Source organism: Camelus bactrianus, chromosome 2 (genome assembly GCF_048773025.1).
Source record: "Camelus bactrianus isolate YW-2024 breed Bactrian camel chromosome 2, ASM4877302v1, whole genome shotgun sequence".
NCBI classification, from domain to species: Eukaryota; Metazoa; Chordata; class Mammalia; order Artiodactyla; family Camelidae; genus Camelus; species Camelus bactrianus.
The window spans coordinates 94,422,836-94,442,974 of record NC_133540.1 but is presented as its reverse complement, the minus strand read 5'-3'; the positions used below and the strand labels follow the sequence as shown (position 1 = coordinate 94,442,974).

General features: G+C 38.2%; 1 protein-coding gene across 1 annotated transcript in view; it reads right to left on the bottom strand.

The window, feature by feature from the left end:
• Positions 1–20,139, bottom strand: part of ARHGAP24 (Rho GTPase activating protein 24) — a 426,033-nt gene that overhangs the window by 210,842 nt on the left and 195,052 nt on the right. The window contains exon 3 of the mRNA XM_010966180.3: positions 15,973–16,060. Coding sequence (XP_010964482.3) covers positions 15,973–16,060 — 88 coding nt within the window. The remainder of the gene's footprint in view (positions 1–15,972; positions 16,061–20,139) is intronic.

The following is a 20,139-nucleotide window of genomic DNA, read 5'->3' as shown; positions in this document are numbered from 1 at the left end:
AAATAAGATGCCAGTTCTCCTATTGCTGTTCTAGCCACACCTAAGAACAGATATTCATCCTTCACTGAAGATGTTGATCTTTATAATTTCTGCCGTGTGAGATACCTCCTATATACTGTATTGGACAGATATTGAGAAATGTCAAGGGCTTTATTGTTCTTCTTTACTGTCATTTTTATAAAATAAAAAATAAATTAACTAATTTGGACCACAGATTTAGTTCAAACAATCCTTCAATTTTTTTTAAAACTTCTTTACTATTGTTTCTATAAAATATTTCTTTATTGCTATTCTTTCCTGTTATTTTTATAAAATTAAAAAATTAACTCTAATTTGGACCACCTTTTTAGTGCAAACAGTCCTTTCAAAAGTAGAATATATTATGTACGTTGTGAAGGAGACTTTTATTTTAAATCTTGTTGAGATTCTAAAAAAACATTATAATCTCCCATTTGATGTTGGGGTGGGTTTTTCTTTTTTCTTTTTTTCTTTTTTTTTTTTTTTGCAGTTAAAGATAAAATCTAATGTTATTAGGTGAATTTTAGGTCCTATTTAAAAGCAATTTTTAATACTAATTTGCCCAAGGAATCCTAAAGATTCAAGATTTGCTGGAAGAGTAGGACTCTACTTGTTAATTGCTTCAGATATATACTGGACTTGTGGGAGCTCCGGCCCAACATGCAGTTTATTCACACAGACATCAGTGTCTTCTGTAACAGAGGCCAAGTGCTGTGTCTGAGCCATCTTCTTTCCTTTCACTGTGGACCCTTTACTCTGACCCTTTCAGTACAACTTCTTTACATTGTTGGTGGTTGTCAATATGACAGGCTCTTTTATCTTTTCAAATAAGTAACCTAAAGGTAAATATGAACTTGCTAAGGCTATAGAAGTCAGAGCACACAAAGCTTCAAATTTAAATATTAAAAATGAGACCTCTCGATTAGTCTGAAGAGCAAGGAGGTGATAATACTGCACTTTGAAGAAGACAGTGCTTTCAGCCACTATGAACATACTAAGCCATCGTGCCTGGCTCTTTCTGCGTAATTCTGTCAGTAACCAATAAACTGAGCATACGACCTGTCTCCCATGCACGATTAGTCCCTTCACCAGCAGTCCTGTCCGGAGGACATTTATGCCCTTGAGGCTTTGTGTGCCAGAAAACTAATGAGTAGGTACCGCCAGCTCCCAGGAAGTGCAGGAGACATTCATCTCAAAAGAAGCAGCAATCAAATCCACTGGGGTCCACAGTTAACAATAATGAGCTGGGCAGAATGAGTGAGTTTAATCTTTGGTTTCCAGCTCATACTGACTGAGAAGGGTCATGTATGGTTCTGATCTGGATTTTCAGCGTTTAGAGAGGGAAGGGAACACAACTGCATAAAAGAAATCCAGTTTTTACACAGATCATCCTGTTCTTTTTCCACTGAGTCCATCCACACGATTTGATTTTCACACATCACATCAAGTAGGGGAGAAAATGATGGAGAATGATGGTACCAAGACTTATTACTGGATTCCAATACATTAGAAATAATGAGGTGCCCTTAAAGAAAGAAGAGTTGAGGACAAGTTTGACACATATATGATGGGAGACTAATGGGACTAATTTATGTTCATTTGGGTGATGCTAGCTTGCACACATTGACATATGCAGTCTCCTCTAGAAATGTCATGGTGTAACATTCACTTCACTGATGAGGAAATGGATACCACAGGGATTAGAGGATTTGCCTAAGAGATATAGCAGGAGCAGGAGTCCCATTTTACCTACCTACTAGTTCTGTGAGTGCTGGACTGCTGCATAAAAGGACTTGATCAGGGTTTTCCAAAGAGTTCAGGGGAATTCTACCTCTAAGGGATGTTCTCTGGGATGATAAACCATGGCTGCTTGAGGATGAGAGCTTGGCACATAATATCTGGCTCTTCATTGATTCTTATCAGATGTCGCTGAGCTAAACCAAACTTTGAGTTTGAATTGGGTAACAGAATTAGTGTTACACTCAAGGCTCCTAATTATCAACCCAAGGATCTACCCGTTTCTATATTACACTGATTTCCTGTGTCTCTCTGCCCCCATCTTTTTCCCCCTTCCTTCCAAATTCCTCCATCCTTTCCTTTCCTTTCCTTCCTTCCTTCCTTCTTTCACAAATATTTATTGAATGGCTATGACATGTTGGGCAATTTTCTATGTGCTAGAAAAATATGATAATGCAAAAGCAGAAATCTAGCTCTCATGGAACTTACATTTTTGTGAGAGAGATGTAAATTATTTATACAAGAAATATAGGCCATGGGTGTTCAATGGTGGGTTAAGACAGACTAGGAGAAAGAATTAAGCGCAGGTTCCCTGAAGAAGTAACAAATTAGGCACTATGTGAGAAGTGAGTAGGGGTGGTCTTATGAATCTTGGAATAAGGGGGGAGGAACAATTTTTTTTAAATGAGAACAGCACACATAAAGGTTCTGTGGCTAGAGTAAAGAGTGATGCTTTTGAGAAACTGAAAGAAAGCCAGTGTGCTTATTGTTCAGAGAGCAAGAGGGAAGATGAAACACACTGGATGGTCTATGTGGGGGCCTGTGGGTTGTGGTAAGATTTTTTTCAAATAGGAGATGACTTGATTGGATTTGAATATCAAAAACATCACTCTGTATAAGGGAACTCTCTATACTTTCTGCACAATTAAAAAAAATAAATCTAAAGCTTCTCTAAAGAATAAACATTATTAAAAATATCACCCTGGCTACAGTGTTTGAGATAAAAGAGAGTGATGGGAAGGGCAGAGTCTGTGCATGAGCCAGGAGAATATTAGACCTCCAGGACAAAGAAGACCAGACACAGAGCCCAAGGTCCCCCTGTCATGAAGAGGTTAAGGAGACAAGGAGGAACAAGCAATGGTGACTGAAAAGACATGGGCAGCGAAATAGGAAGAAAACCAGGAATGTGTGGTGTCCTTGAAGCCAAGTGAAGAATGTATATCAAGAAAGAGGTGATGATCCACTGTTAAATGGTCTCACCAGGCACTTATTATGAGGGCTGAAACGTAGTCACTGCATTCAGGAAGAGTAGAGGACACTGATGACAATAATAAGGAGAAGTCAACAGACTTATATATATAAGACAATAATAAGAATAATGTGTAGTAGGGTGGGGGACACATGGGTTGAGGCACAGACAGGAATGGGGGAGAGTACAGTATAGAGTACAGAGCAATTCTGTTGCAAAAAGAGGCAAAACATACGAGGTGATGGCTAGTGGGACGAGTATGGTCAAGAGATGATTTTTTAAAATCAGAGGAAAAATAGCATGATTGTATGCTCATATTTTTAAAACTTTAGTATGCATGAGATTAGTTTGCTTTTTTAAATAAAAATGCCAGTTCCCAGGCTACCCTTGTGAGCCCATGGGTATAATCCAACATAGAAGACAAAGCTAAAAAAAAAAGAAGAAGAAGAAGACAAAGCTATGTAACAAGATGCAAATAGTACAATCAATAGATTATGGCTGGCTCTTGAAAAAGTGGGTGTGGATGGAATTCCTTGACAGATGCAAGACTGGATTTGGGGAGAAAAAGGGAGCATTTCTCTGTTGTAAACAGAGGACAAAATGGCAGTTGTGAGTAGTTTCATATATTTGGTATCAAGAAATTGAGGTAATTTCCATAAAATTCAGTTGGCAGTAAGGTTATCTATGGGAGAGAGACTGAACAAAAATAAAATACAAAATAAATCAACTATTCAAATAAGAATTGATTTATGTCAGTTATATCCCTATTGAAATGAGTTGTCTTTCAAAGAACCCATTATGACAAATCACAGTCCCTAGATTAGAGCCAAATAGCCCCCAAGCACAGTTCTGTCATTATCTCCCCTGTGATTCCTGTAAGCAAGTGACACATCAGAAACAGTGAGTCATGAGAAAGACAATGTGACTGGTGCTGAAGAAACGAACCCTACATCATGTCATGCCCCAGCGCTAATCGTTTTCCAGAAGCCTTAATTGCCTGTCTTGATACTCTTTGCTCCTCTCCACCCTGAATAACAAGTGGGTTATTTACTACGGAAAGCTTGGACAACTGGATGAGATCTATCAGGGACTCCTTTTGGCTTTCTCCCCCTGACTAGACACATCCCAGTACGATTCCATGCATTAGTGTACCACTTTTGGAAAGGAGTTTGCTCCCAAATAAAATTTAGCCTTGACTTAAAAAAAAAAAAAAAGCCCAAAGACACTAACAACGACTCAAGGCTAGATGTCTAGTCTGTTTCCTGTAGGCAAAGTGTTAGAAGCAAGCAACAAAAAAACAAACCTAGGAACCAAGTTAAAGAGAGTTGTAAATCCAAGGACAATTGGCAGGAAAGAGTAGCTAGATACAAAATATTTGTTCTCTCTCAGGGCAGCCTCCATTTCTATTTCACATGTTTTCTGTTAATACTTTGGTTGGTAAATCACACAGGTTTTCCAATGTTTATGAAAGAATTGAGCAGAATTCTGGGTTGTGGCTTGGTGGACATGAGGTGGGAAGCCCCATAAAAAGACCGGCAGGACCCCTAGGCAGGGCTGCTGCTCTCCTCCCAGCACCATCCGGTTCCCTGGCCAGGGAGCTCTATCTCACTTTCTGCCTCTAAAGTGGCTAACTTACACCTAAAATTCTATTGGTTCCCTGAGCTCATTTTTGATTGGTTATTTCCTTCACCCCTGATTGGGTATTACTCTCACTTCTGATTGGTCCACTTCCCTAACTTCTGATTGGTCCATTTGTAGCACTTCATTTGCATGGAGCTCACTCCTGATTGGTTATTTCTCTCACTCCTGATTGGTCTGTTTCTACAAAGCTTATTCCTGGTTGGTCAACTTCTGTTATACTTTATTTGCATATGATGTTGCAAAGGATAAAATTGGCAGCCTATAAAAGGCCTGTGTAAACCTACAGACAGGGTCCAGAGCTTGGAGTGTTGAGTCCTCTGGGCCTGCTGATGTAGTAAACCTGAGTTCTCCAACTCTCGGAGTGCTGCTTGGTCTCTTGCCTGGATCCAGGTTGCTGTCACAACTGAGCTGTAACACATTTTTCCGCAACAGACATACAGTATGGTTTGCATTTCTGCTTATTTCCTTAAGGAGTATAGCATAGGGCTCAAGCAGTAAAAAGTAAACATGAGGAAAAGTTTGCCACATAAAAAGAGAAGCCTCTGGAAGAACAGTGATGTCTCATCTCCGTTTTTCACTCTGTAATCGGCTGAGCCACGTTCTTCTGAAATACGTATGTTGAAGTCCTAACCTCTAACACCTCAGAATCTGACCCTACTTGGAAACAGAGTTTTAAAGAGGTATTTAAGTTCAAATGAGGCCATCAGGGTAGGTCCTAATCCTATATTACTTGTGTCTTTATAGAAAGAAAACTTAGGACACACACAGAGGGAAGACCATGTGAAGACGCAGGGAGAAGGCAGTCAACTGCAAGGTAAGGAGAGAGCTCTCAGAAGAAACCGACATTGCTGGCACCTTGATCTCGGACTCCTGGCCTCCAGACCATGAGAAAATAAACGTCTGTTGTTTGAGCCCTCCAGTCTGTGGCAATTTGTAATGGCAGCTCTAGCAGACTGCTAATCACTCTTTCTACTCACCCCTATTTTTTGTTATGGACACACAAAAGTTTAGTTTAAAAATACCACTGGGTCAAGTAAGAGTTCATGGGAAAACCTTCCGTACGGGACCAGCAGATCCCTAAACCAACATCACTTCATGATAACAATCCTCTAAAGTTGGTGAGGCCTATTAGACCCAGAGCCGACTGGTGCAATTTGAATATAATAAGTTTGAATTTTGGTTTATTACTCTGATGTTTGAAATATAAGCATTTGATTAGCATTGAGCTGTGTATTTTCACCAAATTAACTGATTGCCTTTGTGAGGGCAGCCTGGTGTCTGAATCCTGCCAAGTTTCCTAAGGATCAAGGCCCCTCCAAGATGGCCCCACAGAAGGAACAGCCAAATGGCCACCTCTGCAGGACAGTGAAGATCAGCAGGACACACAGGAATCACACTGTGTGTCCTTGGGACATCCCCTCTTCTTACCCTATTAGTACCCTTTTCTGGTTTCAGAACTTTCTCCATGCTGTTAATAATATATATTATTGGGTTACAGATGGTCCTTGAGGTTTCACTTCTTGAAACATTCAGGACCACTTCAGCTCAGTTTTATATTAAAAATGAAAAGGAAAAAAAAAGAAAAATGAAAAAGGCTTTCCTGGTTCCCTGAGAGTCGGCACAGGACTTAGTGATCTGCCAGCTTCCTTGCTGCAAGCTTATTTCCCAGCCCTAATTATCAGCAGCTGTTCTGCAGCGGCCTCATTCTCCTTCTTCTGCTATATTGTGTTTCCTATAAAGTATGATTTCTCTTTCTCATTCCCATATCATTTCTAACCTACAGTGGTTCTCCCCATTGGCCATTGCCTCATTCAAACACACTCCTTCCCTGGCTCAGATACAGCTCAAAGAAGCCCTAAGCACAGAAAAAGACCTGCCTGGAGAAACTCTCTTTTCCTCAGAACAGCTACCAACATTTGTTTAGCACTGTACTGTTTTCTGAGCTTGGTTGGATTGCAAAGCCATTTTCAATTATTGGATAAAAAAGACAGGTGAGCACAAACAGCCCGAGAGTGCATAATTAAAACCATGCCACAGAAAACACTGAGGAGGGGAGGGATCACATTCATGCCAGCAGAAAACTTGTTAACAAACAGCTTCTGTCGTCGAAGTACTAAAAGACACTATTGGTCTTTGTGGTCATGAAAGACTGAAGGATGAGGCAAAGCAAACTGCTTTTTAAAGAGTGCAGTGTCTGTGAAGTTAATAAATCTCCAGCCTCCAGTCTCCTGAGACATTGAGACAAAGAGCTACGATCAAATTAAATAATTCAGAGCTCCAAGGCTCTTTCCATTTTGGCTAATCCAATGCCATCATTCCCTAGAAGATAAAAACGGAGGTCTAGTTTATTCATTGATTCAATAAATGTGCACCGAGCACAGACTACGTGACAGTCACTCTGCTAGGTGCTAGCGATGGAAGTATCAATTCTGTTCTCAAGAGTATCAAATCTGACGGAGAAGGAAGAGAATACAGACAACACAAGAGATGTGAGTCTTGAGAAGAGAGGAAGGAAATGCTGAACACACTAACTTTTAAACCTGTAGCCTCATTTCTTCATTTGTCATCCTTATTTTTCTCAACTCTTGGATACTTGAACTCCATGGGATCTAGAGAATAAACCTATCCATATTCTTACTGGTGGAAGGAGGCTGTCGCATGCGGTGGTTTTGTGGGTTCAGATGAGTGTGAAGCCTGATTTTAGCATTTATCGGGAATGGGAATTTGCACCACTGTTGACCAGTGAGGAGAACGGCACGTAACACAAGTGTATTCATATTGCATGAACTGTTGTATATAAAGTCTGGCATACATTAATACAGGGCCTGACACACATTTAGTATCTCTAAAAAATTATGAGTTTTTTTTATACTGAAGTTAAAGGAAGACTGGTGGGTTAGGAGTGGATGTTGATAAATAAGTGGTGGGGGGAATAAACTACTCCTCTGAGAAAGTAAGTTAGTGAGCTTTACCAGTAAACAAAGTATTGCTATTTGATGTGAGAGACAGAGCTTTAAGATGCTAATGTATATCATGAAAAGGAATTTCGGAGAAACTTCAGGCTTATTTGATCTTGCAAGGGATGCTTCCATCTCAGAATATTCATGAATATCTTCTTGAGCTCATATGGGCTGAACAAAGCGCGGGAAATGTTTTTCATGCTAGGCACACCTGATCTCCTATTAATGGTATTCATTTCCGTAAAAGTCACATCACACACTCCAGCTCTGGTCAGCATCTAGGGTTCTAAATGAGCTAAGGTAGAATTTAGAGAAAATTTCAGTGTGGTCACTAAACATTTTTGGATTCATCATGATTGGGGGGAAAAGTATTATTTAGAGATAGAGCTTCTAAATAAAAATGTTGGCAAACAGCTCCTGAATCATGGTTCTGAGGTCGTGGGTAATGCCACGGCCTGGGGAGACAGGCTGTCTCAGAGTTCTAATTCTGGCTCTGGTGGCACCAGGGAGGATTAGTGATTTATAATAGTATCTTCTCCTCCTTTTCATAGGTTTGCTTTTTTTATCTAGAACAAGGGTTGCAAGCTATGTCCCATGGGCCAAATCCAGCTCACTGTCTATTTTTTACATTTTTAAGTGATTGGAAAAAAAATCAAAAGAGGAACAATATTTCTTGATATTTGAAAATTATATGAAATCCAGATTTTGGTGTCCATTAATAAAGCTTTATTGGAACACAGCCATAACGTTTGTTTATGCTACAATCGCAGAGTCGAACAGTTGCAACAGAGATGGTATGACCTGCAAAGCCTAAAATACTAACTCTCTGGTTCTTTCTGGAAAATATTTTCTGACCCCTGATCTAGCATATAGGATGAATGATAGAGCTGAATGTGAATGATGAACACGCCTACCAGTACTGTAAGGGAACCCTCCTTGTACGGACACTTCTCCTAAGTGGGATCTTATGATCGGTTTAAAAATGCTCCGGATGTCTTTTGGTTGACATGTAGTAGCCAGAATTTCAAGAGAGTACAACTTTTTTAAATGCTCTTTGTACCATTTTAATAGCCTCTTTTAAATGTATATTTTAAGGCATTTTAAGTAGGAAAGGAATTTTGAAGCAAACAACTCAAATACTTTCTTTCTATAAAAGAATACATAGCAGCTAAAACATGCTGATTTTCAATGCATTTGTTTAAGTCATGTTCACAACTACTTGTGTATATAGTATTATGTTTTCATACCATAAACAATTCCTACTCACATTCTCTAAATGATTTGCACACATTAACTAAGCAAAGAAAAAAAAATACAAGCTTCAGGGCTGCCTACAGACTTAGGCAGACAAAAAAAGGGATTGTCCTAGTTGCCTTTGGGTAACAAATATAATTACATGGAGTTTAAGTTACAGTACTAACACAAAAGGGAAAAAAATTAAGATAAAGAGAGTGTTGTAAAACTAAATGCCTTGGCAGCATATTTAACTAGTGATCAAGAAAAAGACCAACTTATATGCTAAAACATATTAAAAGATCCCCACATTTTCATAAAAAGTAGTTACCAAATATTGGTTTACATGTTCAAATGACGGCAAATTAACTTACCCAATGACATTATTTGATCATCCTAGAAGGGGTGCAAATACAGACATGGATGATAAACTTTCTGCAAATGTCACATAATTATCTCAAAAACTCAAAAATTGGCTACGCTTTTTTCTTCTCAGAGACATCCATGAATGTCTCTCAGAACTATCTGTTTCTCAGATGGGTTGTTAGATAGCACAGCTGCACTGACCAGCTGAGTAGGTTCAAGTTTTGGTAAATTAAAAATGTTACAGCCTCCAGAGCCATGAAATGTTTTATCCAAAAAGCTCTTTTGTAAATATACAAAATAGGTCTCAGAATTACACAATCACAGAACCAGGAAAAAAAAAAAAAACCCACAACTGAATCAGAGAGGTAAAACATAACAGTTTTACCAGTACATAAATAATTAGAAAAAATTGTCATGTTTATGCACGTATGTATGTAGATGAAATAGATGACATACAGGAACATAGAGATAACTAGCTAAATACAGAGATGGAGATAGGAAGATAGGTAGACACTAGTGATGGTCCCTAAATCTGAACTACAGTTCTGAAGCTGCAATGCACAACTGGGTTTCAGGGAATCTCTGAAGCCCCTAAAAGTGTCTGCAATTTTGGTAGGTATATGCATTTGGGGGGAGGGGGGCAAAAAGATCAATAATGCACTTGTTGGATTCTCTAGGCACCCATGTTTTCTAACTTTTCAAGTAGCTCTTGAAAACCCTTCTAGAAAATAATTGGAATGGAAACATTTTTTATTAAAATTTATAGAAGTAATATGTAATTGTCTGAGGATATTATTAACCATTAGTCTATTCCTGGCTAACGGTGAGATAAACGACACCACCTCCTTTTTTTGAAGGGTTTTATTTCATTTCCAGGAAGATGAAAATCACTTTAAATTACCCTTAAAATTTTCTCTTTTTTTTATTCCCATATCTGTCATCCCCTTTTTCTTGTGCTCATCTCTTCTTTCCTTTTTCTGGGGGAAGGAAGAGGATAAGAAAACCTCCAAGTTTATTATTGATTTTGGTCACTGGGCCGAGATGGGACTTTGAGAGTCTGGGGTGTTTGTAATTGCCCTTGAAACACACAAGCTCTCTGCTTGGATAATGCTTGTTCAGGTCAGTGGACTGACTCCCAGAAAGGAATAGTATTGGTGTGCTTGTTGGTGGTCAGCCAGTGAGTGATAACTTAGCCAATTGTGGAGGGTGTCTGTGAAGAAGTGAGCACAGTTTCAGCAGTGTGAGTTCCTCCAGGAAGAGAACTGAACCCTGGCACGTAATAGTTATCTGTAGGAAGAAGTGACAGGTCCAGATTCTTCCTTCGGCATCGCTATTTACGCAGAAGCAGAAAGCAGACAAGGGTGGTTTTCTCCCTGCTTTTTCATCACGGTGTAGTTGTGCCTTAGAACACACATTCAGGAGAACTCAAAATGAGCATCTTTACCCAGTGCCTATTGTTTATGATAGATTTAAACATGTAAGTAGTTGAATGTCAATGAAAATGCCTATTCTCACCTCAAGTGCCCAAACTCTCATTCTTAATGGATGAGCTAAGAAGAGATACAAGTCAATCCATTTCAATGGCTACTTATAAAAATAGTTCACATGTTCATGTTTCAGAAACTAGGTTCCAGCCTCTAATACTGTTATCTCATATTTTAAGCCAGAATATATATATACATATGTAAATAAAGTTTAATATATGTATACATATATATATTTAAGTTTATTTTGATTTCCTGAAACTTTAATTTGAAAAGGTAAGCCAGTGTAAATAATATATATATATTATAAATATATATAGACACATACATTCACTAGCTAGTGCTAGCTGTTTGACCTTGATCAATTTCTTCTCTGTGCCTCAGTTTCCTTATCTGAAAATGGAAATAACAACATAGGTGAGGATGAAATAATAAGGAAAGGATTAAATTAAGTGATACATTCAAAGATCCTGGGACATTGTCTGGGATACAGAAAGCTAGCTACAGCTTTGTAGATACTGTAATGGGTATTTTGATGCTCTGTCTAGATCCCAGAGGCTGGTGTATGGGCAGCTGATGGCTCACAGAGGCCCTGTGGAACCTGTTCTCCATGGCAACATGGAGCTGCTTCACATGAGTTCATTTGTCTCTGACCGTCCCCCCAGTCAATGACTAGATTCGCTGATGCCAGGAAACAGAGACCTGCTCCCTCAGGTTAGAACACCTCTAAGAAGCAGCCCAGCTCCAGAGCTCCTGGGCGTCTCAGCTGAGACCTTAGCTGTAACTGGTCACGAGCTAGCTTCTCCTTCTGCCTGAGGCTGCCTTCCCCACCTCCTTAGAGATGAGGTATCTCCAGAGAGCACTCTCCAGTAACACTCGAACGTAACTTTCCATCACAGCGTGTAACACTGGAATCCAATCTAACATTACAAATAGATATAAAAGTTGGCTTTTCATTATCCTGAAATTGCCATTAAGGCCTAAATCTGAAGAAAAAAGTGCTACAAACTCACATTCTATGTTGAAAACCAAAAAACTAAAAAACAAAAAAAAACGATGGAGGCTGTGCCTGGCCACTTCCCTGTAGGGCTTGTGGAGAAAATGTGCTTCAGAGAAGGAACCCAAATGCCATCTCCCTGCCCCTAACTATTATAAGAGGAAGCCTAGAAAAGAGGAGGTGTCATTTGAATATAACAGTTTTCATGATAAACACTATTTTTTGAGGGGAAAGAAAAGAATGTCTCTCAACCATCAGAACAAGTCAGGGAAGCACAAGGGAGCCTCTCATCCGTTTTGAAGTGGGCTAGAACTGTCACCCAGCCCTTCTCCAAAATGAAGACTCACATGAATTGTGGAGCCACTGAAGCTGCCGGTCTGAAGCTCATACTTCATGGAGAAAGGGGCACGACGGCCAAGCTGAGGGGCAGGGACAGTGAAGCAGCCTGCATTACCCTTCCTTGACCGGCAGGGCACATGAGTTTCCGGGTAGGTGAATAAGCACAAAGAAAGCAGCTGGTCTTTGAGCCGTTTTGATGGTGTCCCATCTACCAGGACCGTGCCCAGGGAGGGAGATCCTACCGTGTGAAGTGCATTTCCAATTCCAGGACATTAAAAAAATCTCCAACTGTGCCCTGTGAGAGAGTCAGCACATGGAGAGGAATGTGATAACCAGCGTTAAGGGGCTTCACCCCAGCAGCAGCTGCTCTGTAGGGAGATCCCCACCTTCTTCCATCTTTCTCTTGGCATCAATAGCACAGAGGAAAGCAGAGAAGTAGGAAAGAGGAAGTGAGGCGTTTTCCTCCACTTTAGCCACTAGAGCCACAAAGAAGTCTTTGATGCACCAGTGGGGGAGGTGGAAAGATCCTACACAGCAGGAAATAAGTGTTCCACATAGCCAGGTCGGGAGTAGTTACTGCCAACAATAAACCCATTTCATATGGTTGAGTTTCCTTCATAAACCTGGTAAACATATACACTTCAGTAAGCACTCCTCGGCACCTTGCGTTATACTGACCTAGGTGGTAGGGATAATAGTAATGAAAGGAAAGATGTGGTTCCTAACTATATAAAGTACATGCTCCCTTGTCTCTTTTGCCTGTCTCTGTCTCCAAAGCACTACTTCTTTTTCTCCCTCTGGCATACTATTCTTCTAAAAAAAAGCTAAGACATCACCATTCCATGAATTACTCTATGTTTTTTAACATCACAAGGGAAACATGCACAGAACACATTTTGAGAAGCAAAGAAACCAACTGCATTTTCTTTCTTCAAGCACTATACATGAAAGGTCTGCCAACATTCCTTTCTCAACCACATTTCCCAAAAGCTTAGCACTTGGCCATAAAAGTTCACTCCAGTCTAAAATTTGGCATGTCTGACAGCAAAGTGTTCAAATTTGCCAATTTGGCTATCTTCTTTTTAAATAACAAGCAGATAAATAGGAAAAAAACGAATGAAATGCTATAAACTATGACATTATTCAGAGAGACAATTCATTTCATGGGATAGTGGTCTATAAGAAATTAACCCTAAATTATGGTATTGTGTTTTTTTTTCAGATAGATTTTTACAAAAGCCTAAAACTTGCATAGAACTGTAATACACAAACAAATGCAATTAAGTAATATACAAAGACTTGAAACTTTCAATTCTATTGAAAAGAATCTTGGTTTTTCTTTCAAATTTACAAGATTATTACTTAATTTCATAGAACATTTCAGACTAAAGTGAAATAAAAAATGAGACAAAGCCAAAACTCCAACCTCAATAGCATATATGGATAAATTTCAAAAGTATATAGGTGCTAAAGATATATATATATAAATATATGTATAAATATATATACATACATAAATCTACACACACACTCATATACAAATATGCATGTATATATGGCGCTAGAATATTTGGCAGAGAACTTTCTGAAGGCATTTGCCATTTTTGCTGGAAATCATTATAGGAAGGTAAAATTAAAGGATTTAATCTTATTCATTGATATATCCTGAGTAGTTGAGTTGAGGTATTTGTCCATAAATATACTATCATGTTGGATATGTAAGTATCATTTGCAGGATGGTTTTCAGAAGTGGTGTTAGAGAGAATTCTAGAGAAAGCCAATGTGGAATAGGTATGTGTTATGAGAATCTGCTGCCTGGCAGGCCTGCAGAAGGTTCTATACAAGGCATTGACCACATCTCTCCAATCCTTTCTGACTCCTACACTTTCTGACAAATGAATACACTCTTGCGACTTTTCAGATTCCCCATGTCAAACTATCACACGATTGGAATAATTAGAAAATATTATCTTGTAATTCTCATTTGCAAAGATAAATCAAGTGTCACGCTAGCCCTAAGTAATCTTGATTCTGCAAAAATTGGTTCAAATTATGTGATACTGATCCTCACATTCTCATACAAATACAGAAGCATTTGCCTGCAAATTCCATTCCATCCTAATGTTAGGGACACACCAGTAAAGCCCCAGCGACCAAGATTAATGGCACAAACACTGGATTCTTAAGGCAGCCAGAGTGTTTTTCCAACTCTCTCTTTAAAGAAGCATTTGGCATTGTTCTCTTGTCACTCTATAAAATGACTCAGGATTATAAAACCTAATTTAGAAGCTACTACATATTGTGTTAATGATTCTGGAAGCATCTTTTCCAATGAGCTATGGGTATAGTATGTTTATTTCCCTAATTAATGCAGCCAACCTAATTTCCTTGAGAAAAAAAATTATTTGAAAGGACAGCCTTCAGATTCCACATCCCACAGTCTTAAACTCCTTAAGCTTTGCTCATCAAAAGCCATCATGTCATATGCACTGCATGTGAAATGCATACCCTAGAACAGCAACCTTGGAGGGGAAGTTTTGTGACTTTGTGGGCTTGAAGATACAGCTCTTTCTAGAACAGCCTTGACAATATTCATATATATGTATGTATTAGAACATTTTCACCAAAATGTGAAATCTCGACACATTTAGTAGATTGCATGGGGAAGTAGACCTTTAGTATTATCGAAGATAAAGAATCAAACCTGTCAGTGTAATACCATGCTCATTTCAAAGCTGACAGGCCTAATGTTTGAGAATAAATAGTGAAAGAAATTTCCTCTACTGGTACTTCAAAGACTTTGCAACATCTGGACTTTGGTTCCATACAAGGTATTCCACTAAGAAGCAAGTATAAAAAGATTTTAATAGGGCAAGCAAGGTTCAGGTTTCTTACAATATGTTCTCCCTGGGGGGAATCAAATCACACAATGCATCTGACTAACCTTTCTGCACTTCAGCTGCATTAATTAACATTTAGTCATGGATTCCATTGTGAGCCAGATGAACTCAGAGCTACAGCTGTTTTCATTGAGAGGGAGAAATGCTTTCACATTCCAGATTCCCAACATTTATAAATCTGGGAAAATGTTTTATTGACTGCCTTTGCACCAGCATTATGGATATGCATTACATATTAATCACCCAGAGAAATTCACACACCCTAGACTGTGATTAAATCAATGTTAGTATCACATAAACTGGGTCAGCCAGAGCCAAAGCTATAAAAACCACATTCCTAACTCCCTTTTTTTTACACCAAGTGTTCAAGAAGGGCTAAAGAACCGAATAAAGAAGTACATCACAGCTTTGAAGAAAGTGTTGCTGGGTGAGTCAAAGATTTAAGTGGAGATCACGTACTTTGAGAGGGGTGGATACAGTGTACCTAAAAAAAATGAACAGACATTGAAGAACTGTAACTGTAGGATCTGACGACTTGGCAGAGGCAGCTTCAATGCCACAAGCCAAACATGTGGAAGTGGTTGGTTGTGAGCAAAGTTGAGGTCCAGAGCTGCAATACTTGATCAGTCATCGAAGGAGGATTTTTGTTTCATTTGTATAACTAGAGCTCCTTTAAGATGAGTTTTGTGAGGAAATATGTCAGTGAGTCAGCCACGCAAGACATTCCACCTGGCCAAATTTCACACCACAAAAGCGCTGTGAAATCACCTTTTATATCTCCAATACAATTGCTGTGTCATGACTGCTGGTCAGCTCTGGAGTCTCATGGACAAATGGATATCCTGTAGTCATGTGCACATGTGTTTTTTTTGTACAGGTGCACAAAGCTGGAATCCTTACCTATGTAAATACTAACCAAATTTAACACTTACCTCCTCAAATTCATGTTTGCAGCCACAACTCAAGAGGAATAAAGGCTGTCTGACCTGTCTTCACCTTTACCCACATGGAATGGCAATAATTGAATCAAACCAGGAAAATATCTTACCTGGAACTACTTCAAAAAGGAACTTCCCGGGGCTCTCTTCATTGCAGGGGTGCTCAAGAACTTTATTTCCAGGAAGAAAAATAGTACCCTGTGAAGACAAATGCCCCAGACATTAACATCATGAGATGGCAAATACTGAATATTATCATCATCATTATCAACAGTGAACATACAAGATACATCTGTAACGCAGTACATGGGAACATGCATCACATCATTTATAGCCCCATCTAATCAAAAATCATGTAACAGCATCATATTCATTCAACATTTAACAAATATTTATTGAGGACCCAATATGTATAAAACACTGTTAAATGCCTAGTTAAGTTTAGGATCCAATTTATTAAACAGATTCTGTGTGCCAAAATTTTTACTGAGCATTCAACCAACATCATATTATGTAATTGTTAGAATAATCTTATAAAGTAGGGTATTATTCTCCCCATTTTATAGCTGTGAAAACTAAGGCAGAGACAGTCAATAACTTAGTCAATGCTGCCATGCAAGGGATAATCAATAAGCATCTTTTTTTTTTAATTGAATTATAGTCAGTTACAATGTGTCAATTTCTGCTGTACAGCACAATATCCCAGTCATGCATATATATACATATATTTGTTTTCATATTCTTGTTCATTTAAGATTATTAGAAGATATTGAATATAGTTCCCTGTGCTATACAGAAAAAATCTGCTTTTTAATCTATTTTTACATATTGTCGATAAAATTTGCAAATCTCAAACTCCCTAATTTATCTCTTCCTATCTCCTTTCCCCCAGTAACCATAAGATTGTTTACTATGTCTGAGAGTCTATTTCTGTTTTGTAGATGAGTTCATTAGTTTCCTCGTTTTTTTTTAGATTCCACATATGAGTGCTATTTTATGGTATTTTTCTTTCCCCTTCTGGCTTACTTCACTTAGAATGACTATCTCTAGGTCAATCCCTATCAAATTACCCCAGTTTTCATGGAACTAGGACAAATAATCCTAAAATTTATATGAAATCACAAAAAAACCCCTAGAATTGCCAAAGCAATATTGAAGAAAGAACAAAGCTGGAGGAATAACCCTCGCAGACTTCAGACAATACTACAGAGCTATAGTAAACAAAACATCATGGTATTGGCATAACAACAAGACATATGGATCAATGGAACAGAATAGAGAGCCCAGAAATAAATCCAAAGACCTATGGTCAATTAATCTTTGACAAAGGAGATAAGAATACACAATGGAGAAAAGACAGTCTCTTCAGCAAATGGTGTTGGGAAAACTGGACAGCAACATGTAAATCAATGAAGCTAGAACACTCCTTCACACCATATACAAAAATAAACTCAAATGGCTTAAAGATTTAAATATAAGACAAGACAAGATAAACTTAGAAGAAAATATAGGCAAAACATTATCTGACATAAATCTTAGCAATGTTCTGCAGTCTTACAGGCAATAGAAATAAAAGCAAAAATTAACAAATCATACTTAATTAAACTTACAAACTTTTGCACAGCAAAGGAAACTATAAACAAAACAAAAGGACAACCTATGAAATAGGAGAAAATATTTGCAAATGATGCAACTGGCAAAAGTTTAATTTCCAGAATCTATATACAGCTCATACAACTTGATAACAAAAAACAACCAACCAAATCCAAAAATAGGCAGAAGACCTAAACAAGCAATTCTCCAATGAAGATATACAAATGGCCATTAGGCACATGAAAAAATGCTCAGTATCGTTAATTATCAGAGAAATGCAAATCAAAACTACAATGAAGTATCACCTCACACCAGTCAGAATGGCCATTATTAAAACATCCACAAGCGATAAATGCTCGAGAGGGTGTGGAGAAAAGGGAACCCTCCTACACTGCTGGTGGGAATGCAGTTTGGTGCAGTCATTATAGAAAACAGTGTGGAGATTCCTCAAAAGACTGAAAGTAGACTTACCATATGATCCAGGAATCCCATTCTATATCCAGAAGGAACTCTAATTCGAAAAGATACATGCACCCCAATGTTCATAGCAGCACTATATACAATAGCCAAGATGTGGAAGTGACGTAAATGTCCATCGACAGATGACTTAATAAAGCATCTTGATCATCCTTTCTCTTCTCTGTTAGATTTCTCTATTTAGTGGATCATTTCTATCAGTGCTGAGATGTATTTAAAGGTTGATCCTATTTAAAAAATCATTTTGACTCCTCCTCCCCCTTCATTTTATTTTATTTTTTCTTGCCTAGCAAAGAGTTGTCTACACTGAATCTATTTCTTCATATGGATCCACTGCAGCTTGGTTTGTTCACCCATAATTCCAATTACATGGCTGCCATAAGCTGCATGCTTGACAATTTTCTAAACCCTCTATGAACTTGACTTCTCAGGAGAGCACCATTAACCACTCTTTCTGGAATTGCCTTCTTGCTTTGGTGCCTTGGTTTTCTCCAGGTTTTCCTCTTAGCTTTCTGTTGGTTGAGTCTCTTTTGCTGGCTCTAATCGACCTTTAAATATGAGAGTATTTCAAAGATTTATCTGACAATTCCTTCTCTTCTGACTTTATATGCTCTTTCTCCAAGGTATCTCATCCATGTGTATGACTTTAACAACCAACTATAAGCTAAAGAATATCAGATAAATATTTCAAACCCAGGACTCTCTGACCTCCAGACTTTTATATCCAAGAGCTTATTTGACATCTCCATTTGGGTATTTCAAAGGCATCTTAAAGTAAACTTGGTCAAATTAAAATGCAAGTACTCCAGGTCCTGTTTATGTATTCCCTAATTCAGCACCATCTTCCAGCCAGTTGCAAAAGCCAGAAATGTAGGAGTCATTATTTCTATTCTACTGTAGCTCTACTACCATTACCTCCTAGTCCAAGAGACTATAGTCTCTTGTCTGGAATGTTTTAAGTAACTATTCCCTGAATTCCCCATAATACTCAAACATCTTTTAATTCTTTTTTTAACATGCTCAGAGTGATCTGTAGAAATAGAAATTTTATCTTGCGAATTTCTAGCTTAAGAGTTTCCAATGGCTTTCATCTGCCTTAGAACAAAGCTCTGGGTGGTCTGGCTCCACTTACACCTCTAAACAAATTTTTCCATCTTACACTTAAAATCCTTTCTACGATCCAGCCAATTGCCCTTCTGTAAATGGTACCCTGCTTCCATTTACCTTAGGACTACATTCTTTCTCTGGTTGTTTTAAATCCATTTTTTAGATTGACTACATCCAAAATATACTTGCATAGCTTCCTGAACTTTCCTTAAACTGATTTACCACTGTATGTAATTATGTTATGTGTGAAATTATTTAATTAATGTCTATTTCCATCAATAAACTATAAGGAAGCAAGTATAATGTGTGCTTTGCACCCTGTTATCACCAACGCCTAGCATTTTGCCTGGTGTAAGGTTAATGCTGAAAAAAGCATATTGCTGAGTAAATAAATACTGTGAGTGCTGTAAAGCCATTATTAAAAACCAAGCATGCTGGATTCAATTGCCTATCCTCTTGTGCAGTATATTGTATTGTCCATTTTCCCAGCTTGAAACAATATTTAGTTCAAATACTATTTTACACAACTTCCACCCTACCTGGTTTGGCACATAAAATTATAGTCATCAGAGTGGTCCCTCCTTCTGGGCTTAGAGTGATAAAACATAGCACTCCCTAACTAAAACCCAAGCAGTTAGAGGTTAGAGGGTCCCTTTCCCTCCATGCCTCACAAGATGAGGTGTTGGAGGTACTGCATTTGTTTCCCTCCCCCAGGAAGTAAAATTTCCTATTTCTCATCATATCTAGTGTCCTCTGGCCTGTGGATTCCATTTTACTTTCTGGTATTTTAAAATATTTTTTTAAAAATTACGAAGACTTTGAAAATATTCATTATAATTAAGACCTTTCTTTTGAATAGAGGTTTAATCTATATGGTCTCTATATGAAGTAATGAAACAGTTGTTTCAATAACAAATGAATTTATTTTACTTACTGAACTGATTTTTTGAAATAATTGAATATGTGATTTAGCTCAGTTTTAGAACATAGCATCTAACCTTGAAGGTAGATACAATATTCATTTCTGCATGAATGTATGTTTGTATGTGTAAACATATGTCTCGTTAAATTCTATGCCTTCAGGCTCTGTGTAGGATCTT